Source organism: Protopterus annectens, chromosome 3.part0, assembly GCF_019279795.1.
Source record: "Protopterus annectens isolate FY-2018-M chromosome 3.part0, PAN1.0, whole genome shotgun sequence".
Lineage (NCBI taxonomy): Eukaryota > Metazoa > Chordata > Ceratodontiformes > Protopteridae > Protopterus > Protopterus annectens.
In genome coordinates, this window is record NC_056731.1 from 452,127,387 (window position 1) to 452,153,258 (window position 25,872).

General features: G+C 38.8%; 1 protein-coding gene across 1 annotated transcript in view; it reads left to right on the forward strand.

Moving 5' to 3' along the window:
• The window catches only part of LOC122796856 (homeodomain-interacting protein kinase 2-like), a 99,979-nt gene extending 76,166 nt beyond the window's left edge, over window positions 1-23,813 (forward strand). The window contains exons 5-7 of the mRNA XM_044065599.1: window positions 2,922-3,106; window positions 10,206-10,712; window positions 23,678-23,813. Of these exons, the coding sequence (XP_043921534.1) occupies window positions 2,922-3,106; window positions 10,206-10,712; window positions 23,678-23,813 (828 nt within the window). The remainder of the gene's footprint in view (window positions 1-2,921; window positions 3,107-10,205; window positions 10,713-23,677) is intronic.
• The last annotated feature ends 2,059 nt before the right edge of the window (window positions 23,814-25,872 follow it).

The following is a 25,872-nucleotide window of genomic DNA, read 5'->3' on the forward strand; positions in this document are numbered from 1 at the left end:
GTACTTCAATAGGAAGAAATTATGGTGGCATTTTTCATTATTTTCTGCAGTATATGTATGTTTTCTTTTAACAGTTATCATTTCACATCATCAGTACATAAATTGCACAATTACTTCCTTCCCTTAAACCCATACTCTTCTGCTGAATATTACTCTGTATGTATATTGTTCCCACAAATTCCATATATTTATATGGAATTTCCTCTGTCTTTTCTAAAGATCCTGCCTCCCATTCTTTTATCTCCTTTACAGTATTCAGTATTTCATTTACAACCAGTTTAGATTTCTTCTTATACTTATTGTGTAGTATTGTATATGCCTATTTATCCCTTTTTGACATCAACTAAAAAACTCTACCAGAGCTGGTCTTTCTCTTATTGCTTCCCAATAACTTGGTTCCTTTGCTAATTATCTCCAACAAATTTCCTCCTCCTCTTGCCAATTTTCTATACCCTACATTCAGTCCTTCCTATTGACAAGCATCTCTTTCTCGAATCCTAATTTGGCTTAGGTTTTAGAATACTTTCTGCTACTTTAGGACTATATTACTAGTTATGGTTGTTGTTATTCTCTTTAGGCCTGCATTCAAAATCCTACTCTCCTTATTTCTCAGACACTCACCCCTTTTCATCTTTATGCCTTTCCACTTTGACTTGTAACCTTCCACTTGTGTTATGTAAAGGAGCGTTAAGTTTTTAATTCTAAAGTGTCCATTCAAATCAGGTAACCCTAAACCATCTTGTTCGAGGGCAGAACAAAATATCCTCCTAAATAAATTATTCCAATTTTTTACAAATTATAATCCTCATCTTCTCAGGTGGATAAAGATATGCCTGGCCTGTACATAAAACTAAAAGGAATACAAGGTTTTTGCTGCCTGAATTTCCATTTTCTGAGTGTTGTATTACTCCTTGTTTATCCGTATTCGTAGGTGCCATAGCAGAATCCCTTTTAATATACAACTGAATGCATCATGTGATAATGTCCCCTTAAATGTGAGTATTGCTGAACCAAGTCATGTGTAGCTTCAAAGTCTGCCAGTATAGCCTTTGCTTTGTCTTTAGGTTTATATGGAGAAAAGACTTGAAAATCTTTCAAAGTGTTCCACGACACCAACATGTTGACCTTTTCTGGATTTTTCAAGTACAAAATAATAATAACTGCAGATGAAGTAAACTTTTCTCGATTACCAAACCATTTATACCCTAAAATGTATGAACCCCTTATTTTCTTTGCCCATGGTTGTAAATATAATGGAAATAAAGGAGAAAGGCGACACCATTGCCTTGTTCCATTGTTCAAACACAGCTTGCTGGAGAGGAATTCTTCCACCTTAATTCTTACTTCTAGTCCTTCCTTTATCTCCTATCTGATCCTTAACTTTTATCAGGGTATACAAATGCTACAATTGTCCTGTTCAAAAAAATTACAGCTGACTCTATCAAATGCTTTCTGTACAACAAGACCCACTGACAATAGCAGTGGTTTCTTATATGTTGCTTCCCTTTGAAACATCATTTTTCTGTTAATGCTGTCAAATGTTTGCCTTGCCTCCACAAAACCACATTGATGCATATCCATCAGTTTTGGCAATACTTTTGCCATTCATTTACACTTTATAATTATCGTTTAAAATTGAAATGAGTCTATATATGAAACTGGCAGGGTCTATACTCTCTCTTCCGGTAATACAGCTACCCCATCACAGGTTTCCTCCAAGATGCTGGTAACCCCTCACCCATTTTAAAACACTGAACCCTCCTGATCTTTATCACTTTCTTCCTTCCCAGCATCCAAACTTCCACGGGAATGCTGTCTGCTCCTGGAAAATCCATGTTGATTGATTAAACATCTTGATTTTTATGCAATTTCTTCCTGTCTTTGCTATTACTTGTTAAGCCTCATCTTCCTCTACACTTGGCATAACTGCCTCCCATAAATATTTTTGTACTTACAAAGATCCAATTAGGTGAGATGAAAACTACAAGTGTACTTCCTGCTGCTAGATAATAGTAAAGCCCTGAAAGAATAACTAGTAGTTTGAGTCCCTCCATGTTTCCTCTTCAGAGTGACTACATTTAAGTCTCTTCTTATATTGTAATAATAAAAAAAAAACAGTTTTAGAAAAAAAATGCACAGGCCTTCACTTCTTCAGTGGCACAGAGCAGGGTTATGTATGTGTAAACAAGTGTCTAAATATGTAGCTGCCCTATAAATCAGCCAGATGTCTGCTGTTAATCCTCAGTGCAGCAAGTCTTGTACAAATGATTTCATTTTTTTAAAAAGCTAAGAAATGTTAAGCTGCAGGTATGTTAGTGGTGGTCACTGCTGGGTAAATCAATCATGCTGCTCACCCATTCCTTTCACTGGTTAACCACTGATAGTAGCCATACTCATTGTAGGTTAAGACAGCACAGCCAACAGGCCCGGCAGTGATTATTACTTTACAAATTGGGGCAAAAAACTAGTCTGTTACAGCCAGATGGACTGACTGCCTTTTTGTTTTAGGGAATACCATGTTAAGATTAGGAAAAGCTGTATGGCTTGGGATAAATGCAAGGGTCTTGGAATGTTGGAAGACAGAAAAGGGGAAGTATTTTCACATATTGACTAGATGAAGAAATGCATGTATATTTGTGGTCCATAAACTACAGCTATGTAAGTAGCTGTTATAATTGATAATTATGTTGCAGATGTTTGCTTTTTATTAAGAAAATGGAGTTTCATTCAAAAAGGTAGCTCACAGAAGCTCTGATGAACCAATTCTCTGGGACATAGGGGGCTGGCTGCTGAAAATATATGTTTACCATTTAATAAAGTTATGTTTTAAATGTTTTTATTTTTCACTTGTAGTATTTCAAGCAGAATAGTGACTTTAGCAATAGTAATGTTTGTTTTGGTTTTCTTTTTTCCTGTACTAGCTGAATTTACCTTTGATGCAAGAGGAAGCTGACATGGTGGCCGAAATTACAAATCGTTTTGCATTTGTCGATTTTGTTAAGATGTTGTTGACTGTAGACCCACACAGGAGACTTGGACCTGTTGAAGCCTTGTACCACCCTTTTCTAACAATGGTGGATCAGGCTGATTTTCTGCACACCACACAGTAAGAAATATTCTTTACTGTTAGAACTTTAAATCAACAATGCTGAACTGCAGTATGGAAGCAGATAGCTTATGACACTTTGGATATTATGGCATATTGCAGTGCAGAGTTAAAAAGCTCTGCCCCCTTGGTTTTGATATTTTGACTCCCTTAACTTGTAGCTGCTTTTTACATCTGTGCACAGCTTTAATTAGGGTGACATGGAAACAGTGGCTAGTATTACTGACTCTCCCATTTTTGGCCTCTAGAGTTTAATTCCAAATTCTCTGTGCTGATTGTGTGGAGTTATTTGCTTGGGTTTTCTGTGAGTACCTCAGCTCTGTTCTGGAGATAATGGTTGACTGGCAACTCTAAATTGTCCTTTTATGTTGTATTGGACTGTGAATGGGTGACCTTGGATGGTGCTGAAAAAGCTTTAAGGGGACCACTTCATTTACCTACTGACAAATGAAAATATACAGATCACTAGTAGAATACAAGAGTGAGCTGTAAAATAAGAGGTGAAGTACTAATTTAAAGGATATAAGACGTGATCTACAAAAATAAAGGATTCTGTATAAATAAAAGCATATTTAGTCAGTTGTTGCTGGAGTCTGTTTTAGTTAGCATAAAGTCATTGTTTGAACGAGGACTGGTTGATGTATTTATTGATTGATTGACTGGCATTTTTTTACCAGGATAGTCCATTCAGCCATTAAGGGTCCATTTTCACTGGAGGCCTGGGAAGAAAATCTCCACAAAATATATGTACATAGAACAATATTGAACAAGTTCACAGACAAATAATTGAACAATTGGTAGAAATAGAGGTAAAACTACAAATGTCAGTTAGTTACAATTAATTCAAACTTGTATTACAGAGTGAGATCACATATTGTGAAAAGGCAACATTGCATGATACTTCTGCTATACAGGTAGCCATCCTATTCCAGGCAATTTTATAGGTGGAGATTATATACAGAAGGAGAGTGGAAAGATAAGGACAAGTAAGTGTTTGAATATGAGAATGAAATCCAGACGTAGAGGTAGTCAGGATTTAAAAGACGGAGACTTGGTACAAGTGCAGATCCAGATAGAAAAGAAGTAATTTTGTAAGGAGGTTTTGAATGATACAGTGTTTTGGTGGGATCTAAGTGTTAATTCCAGGCTCTGGCTACAGAACATGAGTATAGAGGTTGGCCAGCAGGTAGGTTAGGTTTGCGTACCTGTAGAAGGTGTTGATTTTCAGACCTAAAAGATGTTTTGGGTAGATAGTTGGTGAATAGTTAGGTAGGAGCAGGACAGTCTGAAGGTTTGTATACCATTTTATGTGCAGTTGTTAATTGCAGGTAAGAGAAATAGTATGGTAGTTCCAGCCGGTTGAGAGAGTGTAAAGCTGTGCAGTGGTGTGTAGAATGTAAAGCATTTGTATCAAACCTAGTAGCTTTGTTGTAACACATTTCAATTTTTGATTTTATGGTAGTTATAAATTAGTGAGTAATGGGGCACCATAGATGGGTGAGAAAAGTAGATATGTGAAAGCAAGGATTTTTCTACTGGAAGGGCTAAGAAAGCGTTTGTGCCTATAAAGAATGCCTAGTTTTTGGTGAGTTTTGTTAACATTACACTTAATGCACAGGTCAAATTTTAGCTCTTCATCTATTATTACCCCTAATAATTTAATGTGAGTAACAACTTCAGTTACTGTTTTGCCCTGAGAGAGTATGGTACATTAGACTTTGTTTAAGATGTTTTTTTCTTAGGGAAGAATAGAATTAGCTAACTTTTGTTAGGATTAAATGACAGATGATTTTACTAAGCTAGTTCTCTATGGAGGTAAAGACCAGTAATATGTTGGAGGTCAGATATAGAGTCAGCAGAACAAATAATACTTGAATCATCCACATATTGTATTAGAGAGCCCTGACTGAATGAAGAGTGTCGATTGTTAATATAGATGTTAAATAAGAGGGATCCTAATATAGAGCCTTGGGGAATACCGGTAGCGTGAGAAGATAAGAAGAGAGGGAGGTGTTCCATTTAACTGCCTGTCATCTGTCTGCTAGATAGCATGAGAACCAGTTTAGAGAAGAGGGGGAAGAGTCCAATTTGAGAGAATTGATTTAGAAAAAGTGGATGTGAGATTGTATCAAAAGCCTTTGAAAGGTCAAGAAATAGGGAAGAAACAATTTTGCCATAGTCTCTGGCTTTGTTGACTATGCCCATGTAAGAAATCAAAGAGGTCATTGTGTTGTGACCTGGTCTAAAGCCATGTTATATAGGCGATAGAATGTGATTATTAATGGTTAAGTCAAGAAGGTGAACTTGCATACATTTCTGTAGAAGCTTGGAGATAGGAGAATGAATAGCAATGGGATGGTAGTTAGAGATATCTGTGGAGTTGCTGCCTTTATGAAGGGGTAGAATAAATTCCTTTTTCCAGATTTTTGGGAGGATGGATCTATTTATACTTATACTAATAGGGTAGGCAATTTCATCAACAGCAAGTCTTAAATATTCTGTGATACGATTATTGGCTGTGTTAGAGCTAGTTTTGAGTTTGAGGAGTAGTCTTTTTAGGTAGTAGTTGGAACAGGTTTAAGAATGAATGTGCATGTTAGATGGGTAGTAATTTCAGAGGAATTGAGGGAGGACGAGGAGGGAGAATATTTGGTAAGTGGGGATCATGTTGATGGTGCAGTAGAGTTAAAGATTCTGTCACAGTGATGTTGGGGGAAGTTGGCAGTAATATTTGATATAGTGTTGATGAAATAGGAATTAAAGAGACTGGCTATTTCTGCGTGACTTTTATATGGAAGTGGACATGGATTCATTTTTGTGCCCGGGTTTGGAAGTGAAGATATGGATGTCCAAAATTTTTTTGGGGGGGGGGGTTCTTCTTAAGATTGGTTTGAACTTTTAGATAATGATCTGTTTTTTTGCCTTTGGTTACTTGTTATTTTTACTTGATTGCAAGGTTGCCTGAATTTGAGTAGGTCAGGCTGATTTTTGTTATTTGGCCATTGATTCCAGATTTTGTCTTTGGTTTGCATTGTCTTTTGTTGGTTTAGTTAACAATGAGGTATACTTAGTTTTTATTCTTTTTTTTATTTGACGGGATGCAAGACTGTTTAGAGTTTCTAGAAATAAAGTATTAAAGTAGTCCACAGCATCATCTAGGGGGATAGTTTTTGGGATGCTCCAGTCCATATGTTTCAGTAAATTGATAAATGTTTGAGGTTCAAAGTTAGCCAGATTCCGTATTTGTTTATAGCAGTGTTCTTTTTGAAGGGAGGGAGATGTTCTATGTACAAAAGCAGGGAGATGATAACTTAAAGCATTTGGGAGAGTACCTGCTGAGGAGATTTTACTCGGGTCACTGACCAGTATTCAATCTGAGATGGAGTCTTCATTGTTGCTCCTATTGAATATGGCTATAGACGTAATTAACTGAGTGAAGTTAAACAGGTTAATGTTAGAGGATGGAAACCTAGAGCAGAAGTTTAGCCAATTACTATTAACATCACTCCTGTGATTTCATTCTTAATTGTGTTAGAGATCCAGGCAAGGATATCTTCTAGAATAGGGATATTATTGCCTGGGGTATATAAAGAACTACTATGCATTTTTTTTTAGATTTATATATTTTTAGAAATGAGATGAGAATGTCAGTGGTGGAGAATTGTAGACTGGTATTACAGTACAAGGTTTTGTTGTAGGTACCAGGAAAGAGGAGTGAAATACCACCTCCTTTAATATTATTGAAGTGAAAAGCTGGGTTCAGTGTTGTTCAGGTGATTTGATATATGCTGAATAATGTTGCTAAAGTAAGAAATGAAGTACCATTGTACTGATAACTTGACTGTGACTTTGTCAGATTTTATTGGTGGTGGATTGACAAGGTGTGCAGGTTCATGTAGTTTAGTAGGTGTATTTTGATTTGCTCTTCTTAGTCCCCCTGTCATGCACTGTGAAGGTTATTGTATGCAGTACGTAGCCACTGTCCCCATGTCTGTCATTATATATTACTGCAGTGCTGCCTTTCTCCAGATATAGGTGGACAGGTACTGGGAGCCCTGTTTATATCCTTTGTGGCCCATATATGTAACCTGTAACCATTATAGAGCTTGAGTGAGTCATACATTGTGAAATAAAATGTTTCTAATCTGTTGAACTGTGGTACGACTGTCTTGTGGCCAGCAGAACCGGCTTAGGGGAGGGGAGTTCCTGCTGCCTGCATACAGTTGTGGGATATGCTGAACTGGGATTGTAGGGTCAGTGATTGTGACCTGAGATGGGTATTAGTTGCTGTAAGATGTCATAGAGAGATCTGTTTAGACTGACGAGTACAAAGTTGTCATGTTAGCTATGTTCCATGAGCACTGGCAGAATCAATGTGGTACAGGAAATGTTTGTCTTAATTTTGTCTTCCTTTGGAATAAAACATCTTAGTGCCAGAGAGCACCTAATGATGCATATAAAATCTGCATAAGTATCAGAGTGTCCTTACTTCAGCATGAAAAATGCTGAATTGTAGAGAAAAGGATGAGATATGAACAAACATCAGGGAATCCCCTTATTACTGGGTGTATGATTTATGTGAACAGCTAACCTGGTTACAGACTAGTGCTACCGATATTTGAACCTGAGCACACAATAAGGTGATTACTAGAACATGACTAAAGATTATTCCAGAAACCGTTTTTTTAAATATAGGAACAAACCTTCCACCTCCTCATACTCACACCCTTACACTTCCTTTTAGCTTAAATAACTGTGAGATCACATAAGCTGGAGTAAAGCTGTAAACTAACTTTTTCACCCAAAAATACTATTGTTCTTTGTATGGTAAAAGTGGAATGAACGAGGAAGATATTTTACTACCGTTTGCACAAAACTATGTGCTTTGAGTACATGTTTTAGCAGAACTGAACATTACAATGTAATTTGTATTTTTCATTTCCCATCCCCACAGCTTATAAGCCTCTAACCAAAAATAGACCCAGTCATGTTTCACTATTTCTATACAGTGGGAGGGAAATGTGAGAGGTGATGGCTACTGCTGTCATCCTTGCGGTTATGGAATGTTTTGTTTGCTCCCAACATCTTTGTCTGTTACCCAGCAACTGCAGAATAATGCCCACACCAAGAGTCAGAGGGAGTGTGTGGTTCTACAGAACCTTGCTGCTCAGCCTAGAGGATGCTGCACTCTTGGCTGAGATCATGTCCTTTAGTCCTCCATTTTGTGCACAGAGCATATATCTAAGTCTAAAGTATGCAGAACACTTCACTTTTGCAGCAGGCCCTGCACTCACTGCTTTTCTGGAATGGGTGAGTCAGCATCATTTACTCACTCACCCTTTGTCAGCATCAGCATCTCAAGCACTTGCCCAGACTCGGCATCAGTTGTTCACTCAAACAGCTGTTACTGGCCGGCTTTTCTCATTCCAGAGCTGCTAAATGAGCTCAGTTCATGTGATGGGTCATAACACCCAATCCATCTAGTGCATACCTTTATATGTATCTATTGCATATGTGGATTATCCAACACTATGAAAAGTGAAGTTTGTTCAGGTGGCTTTACTTTGATTTCTTTTCACCACAGTGTATTGAAAACACATTGACTTTTGTTATATGAGCCCTCAGCACACAGTTGTGGATTTTTCCATTTTCCCCACTGCCGTGCAACCATGGAGTTGGCATGTATAAGTTAAGGAAAACACACACATTTACAGTTGTAGAAGATGGGATTTCCCTCAAAAATGGTTTTCTTTTTCTTTACAGAGAAAAGTTGAACCGCAACTTGTACTAATTTGACTCAACCAAATAAAGGTGAACCCCATATGTGTTATTGTTTTTCTAAATGTTGAAAAACAAATCTGCTGTGTTAGCTGCATTTAACAGAACACAGAGAAACAGCATAAAATGAGAGAGTAATATTACAATAGCTTTACAGTAAATGAGAAGTATCTATAATTTGTAAACTATTGCCATTTCTTATGTGCTTCTTGTTTGATTTGTAAGTGGGTGATGTTGTGTGAGAGTTCCGGAAAAATGCCTTTTTCAGGAGTAACCAAAGACCATTTAGTCACACAGCGTCTGAGTGAAGACTGAGAGAATTAAATCCAGGACTATAGGCTGAAGTTGTTAGCAGTTCAGATAACCCCCTCGGCTGTTCTGTAAGACCAGTATAGAGGTACAAATAGTAGTGCAGTATTTTTAAAGCCCCATCAACAAGATGATTTTTTTAGTAGCTCGCCAGTCAGACTTAATTATAGAAGTAGTACACACAAAACAGAGAATGGAGGTCAAATTTTGGTTCTGAGTTTGATTAATACCCCCCAACACCTGAATGTTTTCAATCCTGTAAAAGGTATTTAACTAAGTTGTTCCTTCCTCTCAAGAAGCACCACACTGTTTGTCTTGAGGCTTAATAAAGGAGAAATAAAAAGTATGGAGTCATATATTTGAAATATTATAGTTGCGTTGATTTTTTTTTTCTTGTGTGGGAGTTTTCTCCCTTTTTCTTGTTTGCAAGACCATGGAGCTGGTATCTCTGAGTTTATGGGAGGAGAGCAACAATTCCCCCACAAATGCCCATATCCAAATGTAACTCACAAGTCATAATGAAAGTTTACTTGTATAAGCCAGAAACAGAATTTTGTTTGCATGTCTAGTAAATATAATGTATTAATAGTGTTATTTGTGTCAGGACTTCAGTGTTATAAGTAAATTCTGTTTCAGAAAAAGAGGAAACGAGAGAATGTTTTGGCTTGTAGTAAATACTTTTTTCTACAACCTTTTTTAATTCCCAGGACTGTTTCAATTAATGAAGTATATTCCTGTCCCACATGCCCCACCAAGTGCTTTATTTCTTGTTTTTCATTTGGATGAGGTTGCATCCAGATGTTATCTTGTACAGGTATAATTTGACAAGTCATAGTGGAAGCTTATTTGTACTTACCAGGATTCTGTTTTTTAGTAAATGTAATGTATTTCCTAAAGTTATTTGAAGGTTACCTCAGAACTGCAGTGCTGCAATAAATTATTTTTCAGAAGAACAATTTCAGAGGATTTTTAGACTTAAGTGAGTATCTGTTTCTACAACTTTATTTTCCAGAACTGCTTCAACTCACCAAGTCTGTTCTAATCACCAAGCTGCAAGGACTGAAGTTAACGCATCTTCACCGTGTACAGTTCCAGCGCATCTTACATCACTGCCCTGCAGCCAGGGTGAGCCGGCATCTGCCACCCTCCCTACAGAAGAGCACCATCAGGAATATATCAAACAGGAAGAACTGAGCCTGACAGGCAGTGCGTTTGTCAACACTGGCAGTGACTTGGAGGAGGAGGAGAATGTGTTTTTGGGCAGTGTTCCTCCTCAGGTAGTCTGTTCCCTGGGGTCTTCAGCTTCCCTAGAGCAATTCAAGAGGGTTAAAGCAAACATGCCTCCACTGTTCACAACTGCACAAAGTCCTAAGTCCATGTCGTGCAGCTCAGCCGATCCATCCTGCAATGCTGTACTTACCAGTCAAGAACAACAACCTCAAACTGTCAGCCCATCTGACAGTATCATCACTGTCACCATCGGCACACCTGAAAAAGAGGAGAAGAATGTGATCACCTGGTAAGTTACGCAGTCTGATCTGGTGATGTATCTTCTCAATTTCTCATTCTATGTGACATCTGTAACATTTAAAAAAACACTCACTCTTTTCTGCTTTCTGGGCCACTTCCTGCTATGCAGGTGCCTTAGTCAGCAAGTACATAGCATAATATGAAAGTACATTACATAACAGTTTGTATTATTTTTTTTATTTTTATTTGCTAACCAGGAGAGAGCAGTGATTGACTTGGATGTCACTGTTGAGGTAAAATAGAGAGAAGATATTTCCTGTGCTAAACCATGATAGTCATTGAGGAGGGAATAAAACATTTATTATAGTAGGTCTCTATTGATTGGCATGGACAGGTGCTAACTGGGTGGTAAGGTTGTGAGGGGAATAACAAAATTATATTTATCACTCCAACTTATATATGTAGCAATTAGAGATCATTTTAAAAGGCGGATAACTGTAGAAAAATAGATTATGATTGTAAGGAAGATCTGTATTGAGGTACAACACCATCCAGAACCACACTAGTCACTGAAGGTATTATTATAGATTTCAGAATCTTCATAGCTCAGGAAGCTAAAAGGTAATTGAGCTGTGCAGGGCAGGTCAGCTGACTTGTAAGCAGCCTTGTTTAACGTAGTAGCTTGATTCCCTTATAATGTGTAATAACCTTACTGTCTGAAACGTCACAGTTAAAGGGACTGCAGTTTGTCCCTGAGATCATTATCTGTTCTTTCTGAGCACATTACTAACACTGATGTAGAAGATAAGTATTTACAAAAAAAAAAAGCTTAATGGGCTAAATTTAGAAACAAAGATGTTCACATAGGTGCCAGGTCACTAAAAAATGCTGGAGTGTAGCAATCTTCTAACTCTGTGACAGCTTGTTATACTAATGTGCAAGTAAACTCATATTAGAAATGTGTGTTGGCATAAGCAGAAGCAGAAAGTGTCACTGACAGGCTGTGCTGGGTTCACCATAGTTGTCCGATTGCCTTGGTAAGAGGCAGCAAAGTATTGTTCATACCGCAATAAAACCTTGGTTGAGTGTGTTTTATTTGTGTCTTGTGTTTCTTCAGAAAGGAAGTAACAATCCTGATTTAATTTGTATTGACTTTCTGTGGGTATTCAACTAACACAAGAGAATGAGTTTCAGGCAAGGAAGGGACACTGGCTCAGAAGGTGTCTTATCATACCTTTTAAATGGTGGATCTCTGTCATGAGGGAGGGAAGGATAAGGGATGCCAGGTGGGATCATGACCGCTTGACATATTAAAGCTTTGTCAACACCATCAGAAGATAGTAAAAATAAAAAAATAAAAATATGATACTTAATGAACGTTGCTTAGTTATGAGGAAGTACTAGGGGTAGGTAAATAATGACTAAAAGAGAACCAACCTAGTCCATCATAAGCATTGTGGCAAATATAAGAAACCTTGTCAGGAAGCTGGGAAGATTTCTCTGTTAGTGTCAGAAAGATCCATGCACCTGGATGATTAATTAGTATTTTTTTCATTCCTACCCTCCTCTTTTGATGTGTTTGCTTCCTTGCCATGTTGATGTACTTCACTTCAATGCTGCCCTGGCCTGTTGCTGAACTGATCCTTTGTTGACATAAATCATTTCTTTCTAGGACAGATTAGTGGTGCAGTAGCCACACTGCCAAGAGTTTCCTTCATGATATCAGTGGGTAGATTTGATAGTGTAAATTGATCACAGAAGTTGAGTGTTTGCCTCTTTTTGCAGTTAGTTTAATGCGGGTGTAGGTGTCACTTCAACAGTGACAGTCAACTAGAATCAAGGTTCACACCGCCAGCTGGCTAGCCCTGCCAGAGATATATTTAACCTGGGAATCCATTGAATATTAAATGTACAAGCTGGATATTGCGGATCTACAAACTATAATGAACAGGATGTAGTATATGTCACTAGAATGTTACTAAGGTGTTACGTAGTTGAAGAGGTGGAGGTTATAATAGTTTACCTACTGTGCAGTGAGGCTGAGTAGGGAGTACAGGAACAAGGGAGGGATTTTGTGAAAAGTAAATGACAAAGAAATAGGCTGTAAAGAACTCATGTAATGAGCAGATAGGGAATCTCATGTAAGGATAATTGGAAAAATACAACAGCTGCAGTTAGTAATTACTGGTTCCCAGGATGTTAGTTAAATATATTTAGAAGGCTGACTAGGAAGACGTAATCTGGTGAGTCGTGTAAGACTGTGATCCTTTATTTGTGTGAGTAATCTTAACAAAACTCATTTCGGGCAGTATCACTTTCTAGGTATTAGCCAACAGTGGAATAGGTTTGCATTAAGGAAACATTTTCTTGCTGGTAATATATTTCATTTGTTGCATGATTTAAAATTATAGAGTTTAGCTTTTGTCATTTTTAAAAATAGGTAAAGCTGAATAATTTTGCATGGGAGAAGTTAATTTATTCAAAGAGATGGTGAAAACAAATTGGGTGCAGAATGTAAAATGTAGGTGTATCAGGTGACCTTAGCGCCCTAAATGCTTGGCTTTTTTTATAATCTGTTCAAAAGCATTATTTTCTATTTTCCCATGTGGAGTGTGTGTTATTCTGTATATTTCACTGTTACCTGTACTGTTTAACATAATTCATCCGTAGGTAATTATATGTGTCTATATCAATAAAAAAAAAGCATATTTATTTACATACACATTTTACCTTGTATAACACTGGCTTGTTAAATTTCTCAAGTTATGTTAATTGGTTTTATAATTAATTATCTCATCTTAATTGACAGTTTTATTTTAACTGAGGACTCTTGGGGTTTCTTTGTCTGAAGAAGTTCATGTATTTCCTGAATAAAAACGCTAACAATTAACTGGTTGGAATTCTCCAGCTTGCTGCCCATCTTTATTTTTTTTCCCCTTGGCAGCTGACCATTAGCAGATTCGTTGTGCCTCTCTTCATTTACTGGGTCAACTAAATGTCACACACATATGTGTGTTCACGTTCTTCTGTTCAGGAAGGTCATGCCCATCCTTCCTTGCGAACATGTTAGGCAACCCAAGCTGCTAACTGAGACGAGTTACTTGGGTGCTGCCAGGGCTTTATTCCTCTGTGCCACAGTGCTGGTTACAGGTGTTTCATATAAAGCTGTATACCTGCTATTCTCAAAACATTCTATAATGTTCTTTTTGCCACTATATCACATTCCTAACAGCTTCAGCTGTTTCTTTCTCCTTGTCTGCACATCAGAGTCCTTACAGACTAATTGGGCACAGTGCCTTTATTTACAAGGTATGAAAGACCAGCTTAACATTCAACACAGTTTATATGCCATCTTTTCATTTCCGGGATTTCTTTTAGGACAGATTAGCACAGCTGGCTTCCACAAATCCATTTTACCCATTTGCTATTCTTTCCTCCTTTGTTCATAGTCAATCAGTTGCTTTATCAGGTCTACTCAACTCTAGATAGTTATATTATTATTGTATCGTCCCTAGTTATTATTACCCTTTTGGGAAAAAAATAAGCATTCAGTTGGACTTAGTTTATGCCAGATTTTTGTATTCCCCTATTTAGCATAACTCTTTACCATGTAATACATTCATTTTCTATCAGTGGTAGCATCCATACTACTAAATAGGCTTCTACCTCTCTCATTCAGTATCGCTACTGTTTATCATCTTTAATACACAACTAATATAATTTTCTTTTTAAAATGAAGACTTCCCATCTTTCAGCATTCTCTTTAAAGACATTGTCATGTCTTAGTGAAATTTCATGACAATAAGTCACTTCACAAGTTGTGAACTTTCTCAGATTATGAGAATAATTTAATTCACCCCCACTTTAATTAAATAAACAGTTATCTATGGAGTCATTGTCTGTATCACCATTGCAATGCAGTTACAGCATACTTTTGTGTGGTACCTTCAACATTGTTTTTGCAGCTTTTTTTAGCCTCTTTTCCTAATAGCCATCAGAGACCCTCTCTTGTCAGTTAGCCTGTTTGTTCCCTACCAAAAGGGGTCATCATTCAGGAAGCATCAGGAGTGGTTTGAAGGTGTTTCTTCTTTTGTGCTGTCCATAACCATGCGCACACCAGGTGAGCTGTTGAAAAGAGGAGTATAATAGATTGTCCAGGTAGAAAGTCCCCTCACTTCCTCAAGGGTGCATATCCCTCAATCAGCCCTGCCCTCCTTCATCAGATGAGCAGTGCTCTGTTTGGTCTTCACTATAGAAATCACATCAGTGTTTGTACATTTGAGTGCATATAAACCCCACCTTTCTTCAAAGAAGTAAGTGGGCTATGCTCCTTCACTCATCCCCCTGCTGTCTGGCTCCTCTACTTTCAGGACCCCTAATCAAACCCTGGTTGGCTGTATCACAGCCAGGGCTTTATCCCTGTGTCACAGAGGCAGGCACATAACTTCAGCAGTATTGATATTAATTAGCACAGCTGTAAACAGATATTATCAAACAGGATCTGATGTCTTTTTCATTCATACCTCAAACAAAGGGGTCTCAGATCCAACCTCAAATCTGACTTTTGCCACTTCTAAAGACTTGGCTCTAGCTCGAGCTCCTCGCCTCACCCATAATCCTCTTGTCTAGCTAGAACTACCCCAAATCTCATCTGTTACTTCAGCAAATGGACGTGGTCTACCGTAGCTCAGAAGATTAGCGAAAAGGATAAGTGATTTTCTTAAATATCTGTCTTGTGCTTTTTGTTTCTTCCTCCCTTTTTTCATTTAGCTAATATATATATTTATTTATTTATCATGCCTTGGTAGTGTTTTCCCCCTTTCTAATGTTACCTATTATAGGTACTTTTATTAAGCTATTAACCATTGTGGGTATTTATTCCATTGCTGGTAGGCTACTCTTCCTTTTTCTATCTCTTCCTTTCAGTCTTCTCTTCTTTATGATGTCTCATAAGCACCTCCTGTAGGCATAAGATCCGTAATTCTGACGTCCACCAGGAGTGTGTTTATTGTCTGGGCTCAGCCCATTTGGATGTTGACTTTTGCAGAGTTTAACCACCAGACTTTGGTTGAATGTCACAACAAGCTAGTTCTCAAGGGTTTACTACCCTTTTCTTTTTATGCTGTAACCCCCCCCCCAACCTTTTAAACACCCTCCCAAGAAGTCTAAGGGGTATTCATCAACTAAAGTTAGAGAAACTAGGAAACAATACCCTGATTGTTCTCCCTCCTCTGTTTCAGGTTCAGCTCTACCCAACAAGGGATGCATCAAGATCAAAATGAAAATCTCCAGCTTACCACGCCTCCATCTTCACCCTGGAGATATTATTTTATCAGATCCATTTGCTGTTCCTCTGGGAGACCACTTGAAGGAGGAGGAGGAATTTTCTGTGGGCCCAAATTCAGTTGGAAGTTTTACTGTCTTTGTCTCCTATCAGACCTGTGAGCCTGCCACCAACCTGTACCCAACTGTTTGACTCCTACTCTAATCTGACCTTTGGTTTCAGAGTTGTCAGACCTGAGAGTTTTGAGTTTGTCTGCATCAGATCCAATGGCCTGGTCTTCTTCGATCCTGTCAACATCTTTGATCCAGTCAATATTGACTTTGTCAGAGCCAGAGGGATCTCACAGCTGAACTGTCAGCACCGCATTTGGGGAGGGGGGGTTGGGTTTGACTCAGATGCCCTCGGAGCCATCCCTTTCTGTCAGACCCTCGGCATTGGACAGCTCAGCTCTGACTTCTGCTTTGAGGCAGAGTCATGGTGATGTTCTAAGCCATCCTAGGCAGTTGTCCTCAGCCCCTACTAGGATGACCCTTGCTTCTCCTATGTCTTCTGCCTTCTAGGTAGTAGAGAGAGAGCCTTTTCCACCACTGTAGATAAGATATACTTGCCCCATTGGATTCATCCCTTCCATAACTGTCTGCTTGGTCCTGGAGTCTCTACATCTTATCACATGAGGGCAGCTGGTTCATACAAGTCATGAGACTATCCTTATTTGAGGCTGAGCTCACATATCCAAGTCCTGTCCAGAGCATCCCACCGGGGATCACCTAGGAAGCATATGCTGCAGGAGGAGGCACTTGGATTCCCCACAGAAATTCCTGACAGAAGACACTAACTTCAGTGTTGGGAAGGATCCTCCAGATCACCCTTTGAAGATGTATTCTTCCATTAAATATTCAAACTTTTAAGACAGAAAGGTAGTTGGTCCTCTGACCCCCCCTCCCCCATTCCCAAGAGAAGCCTGTGTTTTTTTTTTAGGCTTTTGGAGCTGGCTTAGCTATGTTCTGGGTAATCCCCCCAGTGGACAAGATGGTGTACCTCATCTCCCACTGGCGTGAAAAGATCCAGATGTCACAGAACGAGTCCGCAAAAGACCTGATAAATGCCTGGTTGCACTAAAACATTAGTCCCCCCCCAGGAGCAATGTTCCCCCAGCAGATGCTGTTGTGGTAGCAATAATGCCCAAGAAAGAACTTGCTGAACAAAGTTTTACTGTTCATTTCCCCCCAACAGTGAGTTCAGGGAGTTGGACAGGTTTAAGAAGTGTCTTTATGCAATGGCAACCTTCGCTCTTAAGTGACTGAACTATTTGGCATGTGTCATAAGATTTCTGAGAGACTTAATCAAGGAGATTTCCAATGCCCTCTTGGGGTCCATGTCTGCAGAGGTCAAGAAGACCATTTCTTTGCAACCGGCCACCCTACAGTCCTTATCAAGCTCCTCTATGAGACTTATTTACTATGCCTCAGAAGGTGTTTCGAGAGCCACATGTTCAGGAATTGCTGTGAGACAGAACACCTGGATGCACTTCTGTGGTTTTGCAGAGACTTTCAAGTTATCCTTCATCAATACTTCCTTTGATGAATCAACCTTATTTGGTCCCAAAGTTAAAGAAACCCTATCTAGGAGTCAGCAAGATGGGAAGACCTTATCTAGTCTTTGGATAAAGTTTTCTACATCTCAAAGGACCTTTTCTGGAAACCAGAGAGATGGTAGGAAAATATGGTTCCAGAATTCACAAGGGTCTTCCTAGAACTCCTATGGTGACAGGTCTCCCTGTGGCAAAGGGAGGGGGAGACTCCAATGGTAGATGATGCCATAATGGCAGAGGAGACTCCAAAACCAGAGTTTCAGAGGTCCCTTCTCTGAGCAGCTTTACCAGGACTCCTGAAAAGTTGCCTGACTGATGCACTCTGGAGGCAGTTGAGGGAGGGACATTAATCCCTGCTCCCAGAAACCTGGGCAACCATCACCAAAAACACTTGTGTGCAGAGGATTACTTCCAGAGGCTATTACATACCTTTTTCACTTCAGCCCCCCCCAATCAGTCTACAAAACATCTCAGCATTCTACCTGGTCAGAGGAAAGCAGCATCTCCAGAAAAAGAAAAACTGCTGGTTAGCAGAGTCATCCAAATGGTATGTCAAACACTCCACATTGTAAATGGTCATGATTCAGTCCATTCTGCCGATGTTGAGCAAGGACTATTGGATGTGCATAATAGATCTCCAGGATGCATACTATCACATCAAAATACAGGTGATACAGGACATTTCTTCACATGTAGCTGGGAGCCAGTCATTACCAATTTAGAGTCCTGCCCTTTGGCCTCAGCACAGCCCCTAGGGTCTTCACCAAATGTATGGCATTGGTTGCAGTTTACCTGAGACTGCTGGGATTCTGGGTGTTTCCATACTTCGACAACTGGCTCATCTGTGGTCTCAGCAAGCTTTTACTGATTCAAGCCAGGGTCTCCTTGCTCCATCCATGTCTCCATCTGGGCATCACAGTCAATTATGCCAAGTCTCAGCTGTTCCTAACTCAAGTTTTTGACTTCATTGGTATTGTCTAGACACAGTGACTCAAATTGCAAGTTTTCCTCACACAAGAATAAACACTTTGCATAGTCAAGCATCTCACATCCTTTCCCACCAGCAGGATTGGTATTAAAACTTTTAAGATCCATGGTAGCTTCCATAACTCTGTGCCCTTTGCAAGGTATTACATGAGGGTACTTCAGTGGCCACTTTCAGGGCAGTGGTCAATAAGATGACAGTCTCTATTTACACCAATAATGATTACAAGAATTTCCGGGGAGCATATTATCTGGTGGACCACCACAAAAGAAGTTTCTCAGGGCTGCCCTTTTATTCTTCCACCACCCACAGCCTACAGATGCCTCTCAACTTGTGTGAGGGAGGACATTACTTGGGAAGGATGGTCCAAGGCACTTGTTCCCATTTGGAGGTCAGTCTTCACATTAGTATGCTCAGAATGAGAGCAGTCCTGTTAGCATTGTGGGCTTGTCATGGTGCTGTCCCTCCAGGGATGATTTACATCCAGATGGACAGTACGTCAGCAATCTGGTTCATCGACAAGCAGGGGCAAACCAGATCCTATCACCTATGCTGGGAGGCAGTGAGAGTTTGATAGTGGGAAATCTCATTCTTTTGGCAATGCATATACCAGGGAATTCCAACATACTAGGAGACAAACGGAGCAGGTCCATCTTACTCCCTCATAAGTGGTATCTCAACTCTGTGGTGCCTAAAATGATTTTCCGTCAATAGGCCTATCATGCTGTGATTTCTTTCCTTCCCATCTCAACTGTGTGTGGCTGGTACTTCACTCTGATCCCTCCAGAAGGGAACTGAGAGACTCTAGTTCATAATTAGCCCCCTTGGGCTCCTGTACACGTTTCCTTCTGCCTCTCTGATTCCTAAATCTCTGCAGAAAGCATCTCATCGGAAGTGCAAAGCAATCCTTTTTGCTCTGTTCTGGCCTCAACAAGTATGGTTTCCCTGTTTGTGGCCTTATCTGGTGCACTCCCCCGCTTGGGTGTTGGCTCCAAACCAGGATCTCCTCTCTCACCTGTCAGTAATAACTCACTCAGAGATATGGACCCTCAAACTGAGTGCATGTTTTTCCCACTTTGATGATGGCTAGACAGTCCATGTTTTCCTCTGCGGTCAAACACATCCTCATATCCCCTTAGAAGGATTCTACTAGAAGGGTGTATAAGAGCAAATGGAAAAGATTCTCCCTTTGGGCTGTCCAGAGACAATTAGACCCCGTTTCTTCACCCATTCTAGCTATTCTATGTTTTCTTGCTTCCATATTTAACAGTGCTGCTAGTTTTTCCTGCTGTAAAGTTTGAACTTACAGCTATCTTGAACTTTCATGTAGGGCATAGCCATTCCTGTTTGGCATAATCTAGATTATGCACAGCCCTTCTTAAAGGTATCTTTTTACTCTGACCCCCTATTATGGACCCTCCTCCACCATGGGATTTAAATATACTTCTTCAAGCCCTGACTCGACCCCGTTTTAAACCAGCTGCCAAGGTGGACTTGAAATTTTTGTTTTGAAAAATTATCTTTCTGTTCACGATCACATCAGCCAGGTGAGTTATCAGAAATCCAAGCTCTCTTCTCTAAGCTACCATATCTGATTTTCACAAGGACAGGGTGTCTCTCCTAATCCTTAGTTTGTACCTAAGGTGTCTTCAGAAACAGACATAAATCAGTCCATCAGCCACCCTGTTTTCTTTTCAAAATTTTCTAACATAGGAGAATACATGCTTTACCTTTTAGATGTGCATGGACAACTTTGATTCTATCTCCACAGAACGAAAGATTTCAGGAAAAAAGACCAGCTGTCCTTTTCCAAAGCCAAGCTGGATAAATCTGCCTCAAAGATGACTTTAGCCAAATAGCTCACTGATTGCATTTCTTTTGTCTATAACGGAAATGGATTGGCTCTTCCTAAACTTCCTAAGGCTCATTTCACTAGATCTGTGGTCATATCCTCTGCATTCTGGTCTAGACCATCTGTAGAAGATATTTGTGGAGCTGCCACTTGGTCTAACACTCATACCTTCATTCCTCACTAGAAACTGGACATTTTTTTTTTCTAGAAACAGAGCAGTGTTTGGCTATGGTGTACTCTGGAATATCCTTCCTTAAGGACCCCCCTGGTGTTTCTCTAGCTGGAGATTCATACACATCAGCTGAGGAAAGGACGAAGACATCAGATACAAATGTTATGTCCTTACCTTACCTATGTATCTGTGTTGTTTGTTTTCATCCTTCCTCAACTTCCCACCCTCCAATCCCCTTCCTACTTAAAATTTGTATTTCCTGGTCTCCTAGTGTGACCCTGAATACTGTTAAATTGCCTGACTGTTGATGAGCTCCAGCCTTTTTCTCCCTCTTTTACTTCCTTCATGCAGTGTGATTAGAATATTATTGTTATTTTTACAGTATCAGTGCATATTTTTAGGTAATATAGACAGTGGTGCAGGCTGAAGGGAGGACAAGCAATCTGATGCAGTTCTAGCTAGACAGGAAGATTATCAGTAAGTGTGTGTGTGTGTGGGGGTAGCTCAAGCTACAGAGCCAAGTCTTTAGAAATGGCCGAAGTACCTCATCAGTTGTGGAAAGACAAAACCAGACAATAGAGATGCATAGTTATGGTGAGTATATAATTTTTGTTTTCATACAGTGCATGTAAAACAAAAGTTAAAATAATTGTATAATGTATAACTCTGCTGTTAGGCACACAGTTATAAACAGTACATTTCTTTAATGAAGCAGTCCAGTAAAACAGTTTTATTAACTGCAGAATATACAAATTCTTAATGTTCATACTCAGGTTTTATATACCTTCAGGTTTTAGTAGGAGTGTAACAATCCAGCTTTAACATAAGAGCTGCATCTCTAAATGCAGCGTGGAAATAAGTAAACTCAAATCGGATACACTATTCTGCACCATTAATCTTCTTGGCTGCAGCCATCGTCCCGACAGACCTAATTCTACAGTAAACTTTTGCAGTCCCATTCTTATAAATGCCCATCATTTCGACCATTGCTTCATAAATAATATTCAACTTTCTTACAAAAACTTTTAATGAGTAAAATAAATGTACAGGTGATGCCATGTTAACTCAAGAGTCTTTTCAGTTGCAGTAGTTCTAGTGGATAACTTTGTAGTTAGGCATCCTCCAGATGAAATCCACTGGAAAGGAACCATCTTTACAATATTGTCTTTCACAGTTCCAATATAAACAATTCTGTTCCTATAAGTTCACAATCAAACTGCTGAATGAAGCCTTTGTTAACATCTGTGCCCTGCTGCATTAATTGAAAACACTCTTCCTTTTCCACCTGACTACTGTTGCACCCCTCATTCCTCCTTCACTGAGATACTGATCACCCACATTTGTAAATCCTAAGTTTTCAGTGTCCATTACGTGTCAGAATGACTGAAGCGACAACTCCACTAACTTAGCCATTGCTTCCTCAGCATTTGTTAATGGTAACACTCATCCTCTGAAAAAGCTTTCAGCACAGCTGGGAAAGTCAGCCTAAATTTCAGTTTACATTTCTTTAGCTATTTGAGCCTTCATTAACTAGCGTAAACTTCAGTTTACATTTCTTTAGCTATTTGAGCCTTCATTAACTAGCGTAAACTTCAGTTTACATTTCTTTAGCTATTTGAGCTCCAGAACTGCACACTCCTGGAGAAGAGAGAGAACATGAGGAAACGGAAATGCTCACTTTCTACAAGTCTGACCACCATGACAGGCAGTCTTTCATGTTCTGTGATCTGAGTGTCTCTACTTGGTTTGCAGCAAATATTAAGGCTCATTTCAAAGATTACAGCCTCTATTAAAAATCGTATCCAGATAATCATGGTCTATGTACATAATTCAACTCAGTACCGCAGATTTGCTTCCCAGATGCCATAACTACCATGGTACCTATTTTTGCGTCTCAAATTGTACTAAAAATCACCAAGGTGACCCAGTTTCAGCATATATCTCAGATACAGACAGTGGCAACATAGATACCATTTTAATTTCCAGACAGATTTTCATAAAACCTGTCTGTCCATTACAACAGCTTGACGGACTCCAATAAATGTAGCCTGTGTTAATTCTGGTTCTCCACTCAGTGTCAGATTTTTCTTGTGAGCCTTTTCCTCTGTTGCATCCAGCTGTTTTATTTCACACTTCAGCTGCCTGCTTCACAACCAGCATTGTGATGAGCGGCAGAGCATGCAAAAGGTCAGTTTTATCAACTTCATGCACATCTAGCCAAATCCAAAAATATGACACCACCCTAACCCGAGATTTTGTAAACTTCTCTTTATTTCCTTGATACTCAGTTTAATCATATTTATTATTAAAGAAATAGTGCTGTAGTTTTATTTTGTCTGAACTATCACTATGTATTTGTCCTGTCATATTTGGTATTTTGACTCAAGTTTCCATTTTAATCAATAATTTCAGAGGTTTGCATTATTTCAAAGGACAATTTTCCAGTATTAGGACACATGATAATCCAGGAATGCATGCACTGTGTATTATAGCATCTCTGTATTGACTGGTAAATGGCCTATGTACGTACTAATTACATGCTGTGTGTATTGTAACTGTGGCACATATATATAGATACTAATTACTGATTTGTAATTATCATTTTCCTTAAGGTGCACATGTGGAAACTGCCTTTGGATGCCTACAGATGAGGAGAGCAAGTGCTGTCATACATTTTCACCAACACTTAGAAAGATGTCTGAAGCAGGAGGCCTACCCTGCATTTGTGATCATCCAGGGTTTACATCAAACTGTCACAATCCATATGTATTAGAGGGCACACTCAATGAGTACATATATACACTTGGGCCCCTAGACGAAAGGATCCCAAGACATGAGTAAGTAGTAAATGTTTTATGAAATGTTTTTTAATGTTAACTATCAATTGACCAGTGTGAGGTTTGGGAAATAACCAGTCACACATATCCAGTTTATCAGTGCTGTTATCACAAAGGCTTTATGCACACTGTAAGTTATTGTCTTTCTACACTAAAAGATATATTGCTGCACAACACAACTGTTTAATCCATATAGGTTTTGCTGTGTTACATATGGCTGACAGGGCTTAGTATGTTTAAAATACTGCTTGTTTTTGCTATGAAAAGTAAACTCATTCATTTTTTTTTTTTAGGGTCCTTCGCATTATGGCATACCGCAGATTTATTTTCTGGATCTGGAAGGAGCTTGGCGGCAGATTCAATCATGTTGTTCCTGCATGTGTAGTGCGTTCAATTGAGGAAAAATTTCCAACTGAAACTTTGAATTGACACTGAAGAGCAACAGCCAGCTCCTGAGAGTGAAGAACACTTCATTCTTTTAATATCAGGAAGACACATCTTTGAAAATGACACTTCTATACATTATTTGTTGTTGTAGTATTACAACACATACTAAGAGACATTTAACTTTTTACAAATGGAAATATTAGCAGTCAGAAGACAAATTTGATGCTGAACACTGAATTTGCCAAGACAGCAGCTACAGACCAGAAGTAAATGACTAGCAGTTTGTTTATGGGTCCGTCTCCATTAACGTAGTGCTAGTGGCTGATGGCTTCTGTAAAACTGATGAATCCATTTCTGAAGTTTGGACAAACACACAATTTGTCTTTTAACACAAGTCTTTTGACCCGAGTAACCCATGTTCTGCTAGCACCTTGGGCACCTGTTGAAGCTTAATCAGGGGTCGGGGAGGAATGAGGTATTGCCTGCTCACCTCTTCTGTGTGGAGGGTGCCACGGATGTGCTGGTGCATGTGAGTGGATCACTGGGTTTCATTATAATACTGGGTTCTTGATGAGAGTCAGTGCTGCACCATATGAATGGGAATTAGTGGAATGTTTTACTAAAGCACCATTGCACACCAAATTAGATCACATTATCCCAGCACATCGGGATTAAGGCTTAAAGTGAAAACCCTGCTGGCTGATGTATGATGGCCTCAGCTTCTCTGCTTCTCTCTATCATGCATGAGGATGTTTGTAGCTAAGTTGGCTGACAGTTTTTCCATTGAGATGGGACCACCATCCAGAAAAGCTTATCATAATCCTCAAGATGCGATGACCTCAGGAAGAGAAGTAATTGGGAAGTTGAGGATTTGATGTCAGTGGTAGCTGGCTTAAAAAGAAAAAAAAAAGAAAAAAAATTCAAAAACATAAAAAAAAAAAAAAAAAAAACAAAAAGACAAAAAAAAAATACAAAAACATTTCCAAAACAATGTTTTTCTGTTTAATGTTGGGCTTTATCAAGATGTTCTGTATGAATCCAAAACAATCGTTTTTATCAGTTTCCTCTGATAAAAAAAAAATTGTGTAGGAAAGAGAGTAAGGAAGAGAATGAGACAGCATAAGGATAAAGACATGGATGGAAAGAAAGTATGTTAATGTTAATGTGAATTGCTTGAAAAACTGAGGTTAACTCTTTACCAGTGTTTAAAGCAGACTGATCAAAACACGTGTGTACAGGATTCCAGATTTGTAAGCGAGGAGGACAGGAACATTTTGTCCCATAGTTTGGGAAAACCTGTTTTATGGAGTTTGGTGCTAGAAGATTGTTCAGAGGTGGCGTAAATGTTGTACAAGAAATGTACAATAAAATTTGTAGAACACATGCTTGTAAGAATAGTTTTAGTAATATGGAGAGCAAATGTATTTGGCATTTTCTGGAAAGACAAAAAAGAGAAAGATGGCTATAGACATTAAATAGTTAGAAGTTTTAAGTAAACTTGATTTAATAATAGGCACAAATATAAGGATTACATATAGAAGCATGAAACAATAAAAGCAAAGATTGTGTTTTAAGGTGAAAGATTAAATGAACATATCAAAGGAGTAAAGATTTCACTTTTTTACCATAACTTTGCATGTAGTAAAGCTCAAGGGTAAAGCAGAAAGAAAACAAGGAGAAACATATGTTAATTTAAGATTGTAAAAAGGAGGAACTTATCAAATCATTTAAGATTAGGATGGATGTTATAGAACAAATGTCAAGAAAATTTATGAGAAGGTAATGGAAAGATCAGTCAGAAATGTTAACGTTGTGTGAAACAAAGAATCGTTAACCTCGTAAGAAAAAGTAAAGAAGGAATATAGATGGAATATAAAAGGAGGAGAGAAATATGTGGACACTATAAAGATTTAATGAATGAGGTATATAAAGGCAGGATATAGAAAGGTGAATATTAAAAACTCAGAAGGTGGTAAGAGTTTTCTGGAAGAACTGTATACAAGAAAATTTAAGTAGAGAAGAATGTTAGGAAAGTGATAGATGAATTAATAGATGGAGAGGAAGACAGAAAAAAAAAATGAAGTCAGATATGTTTGAAGAA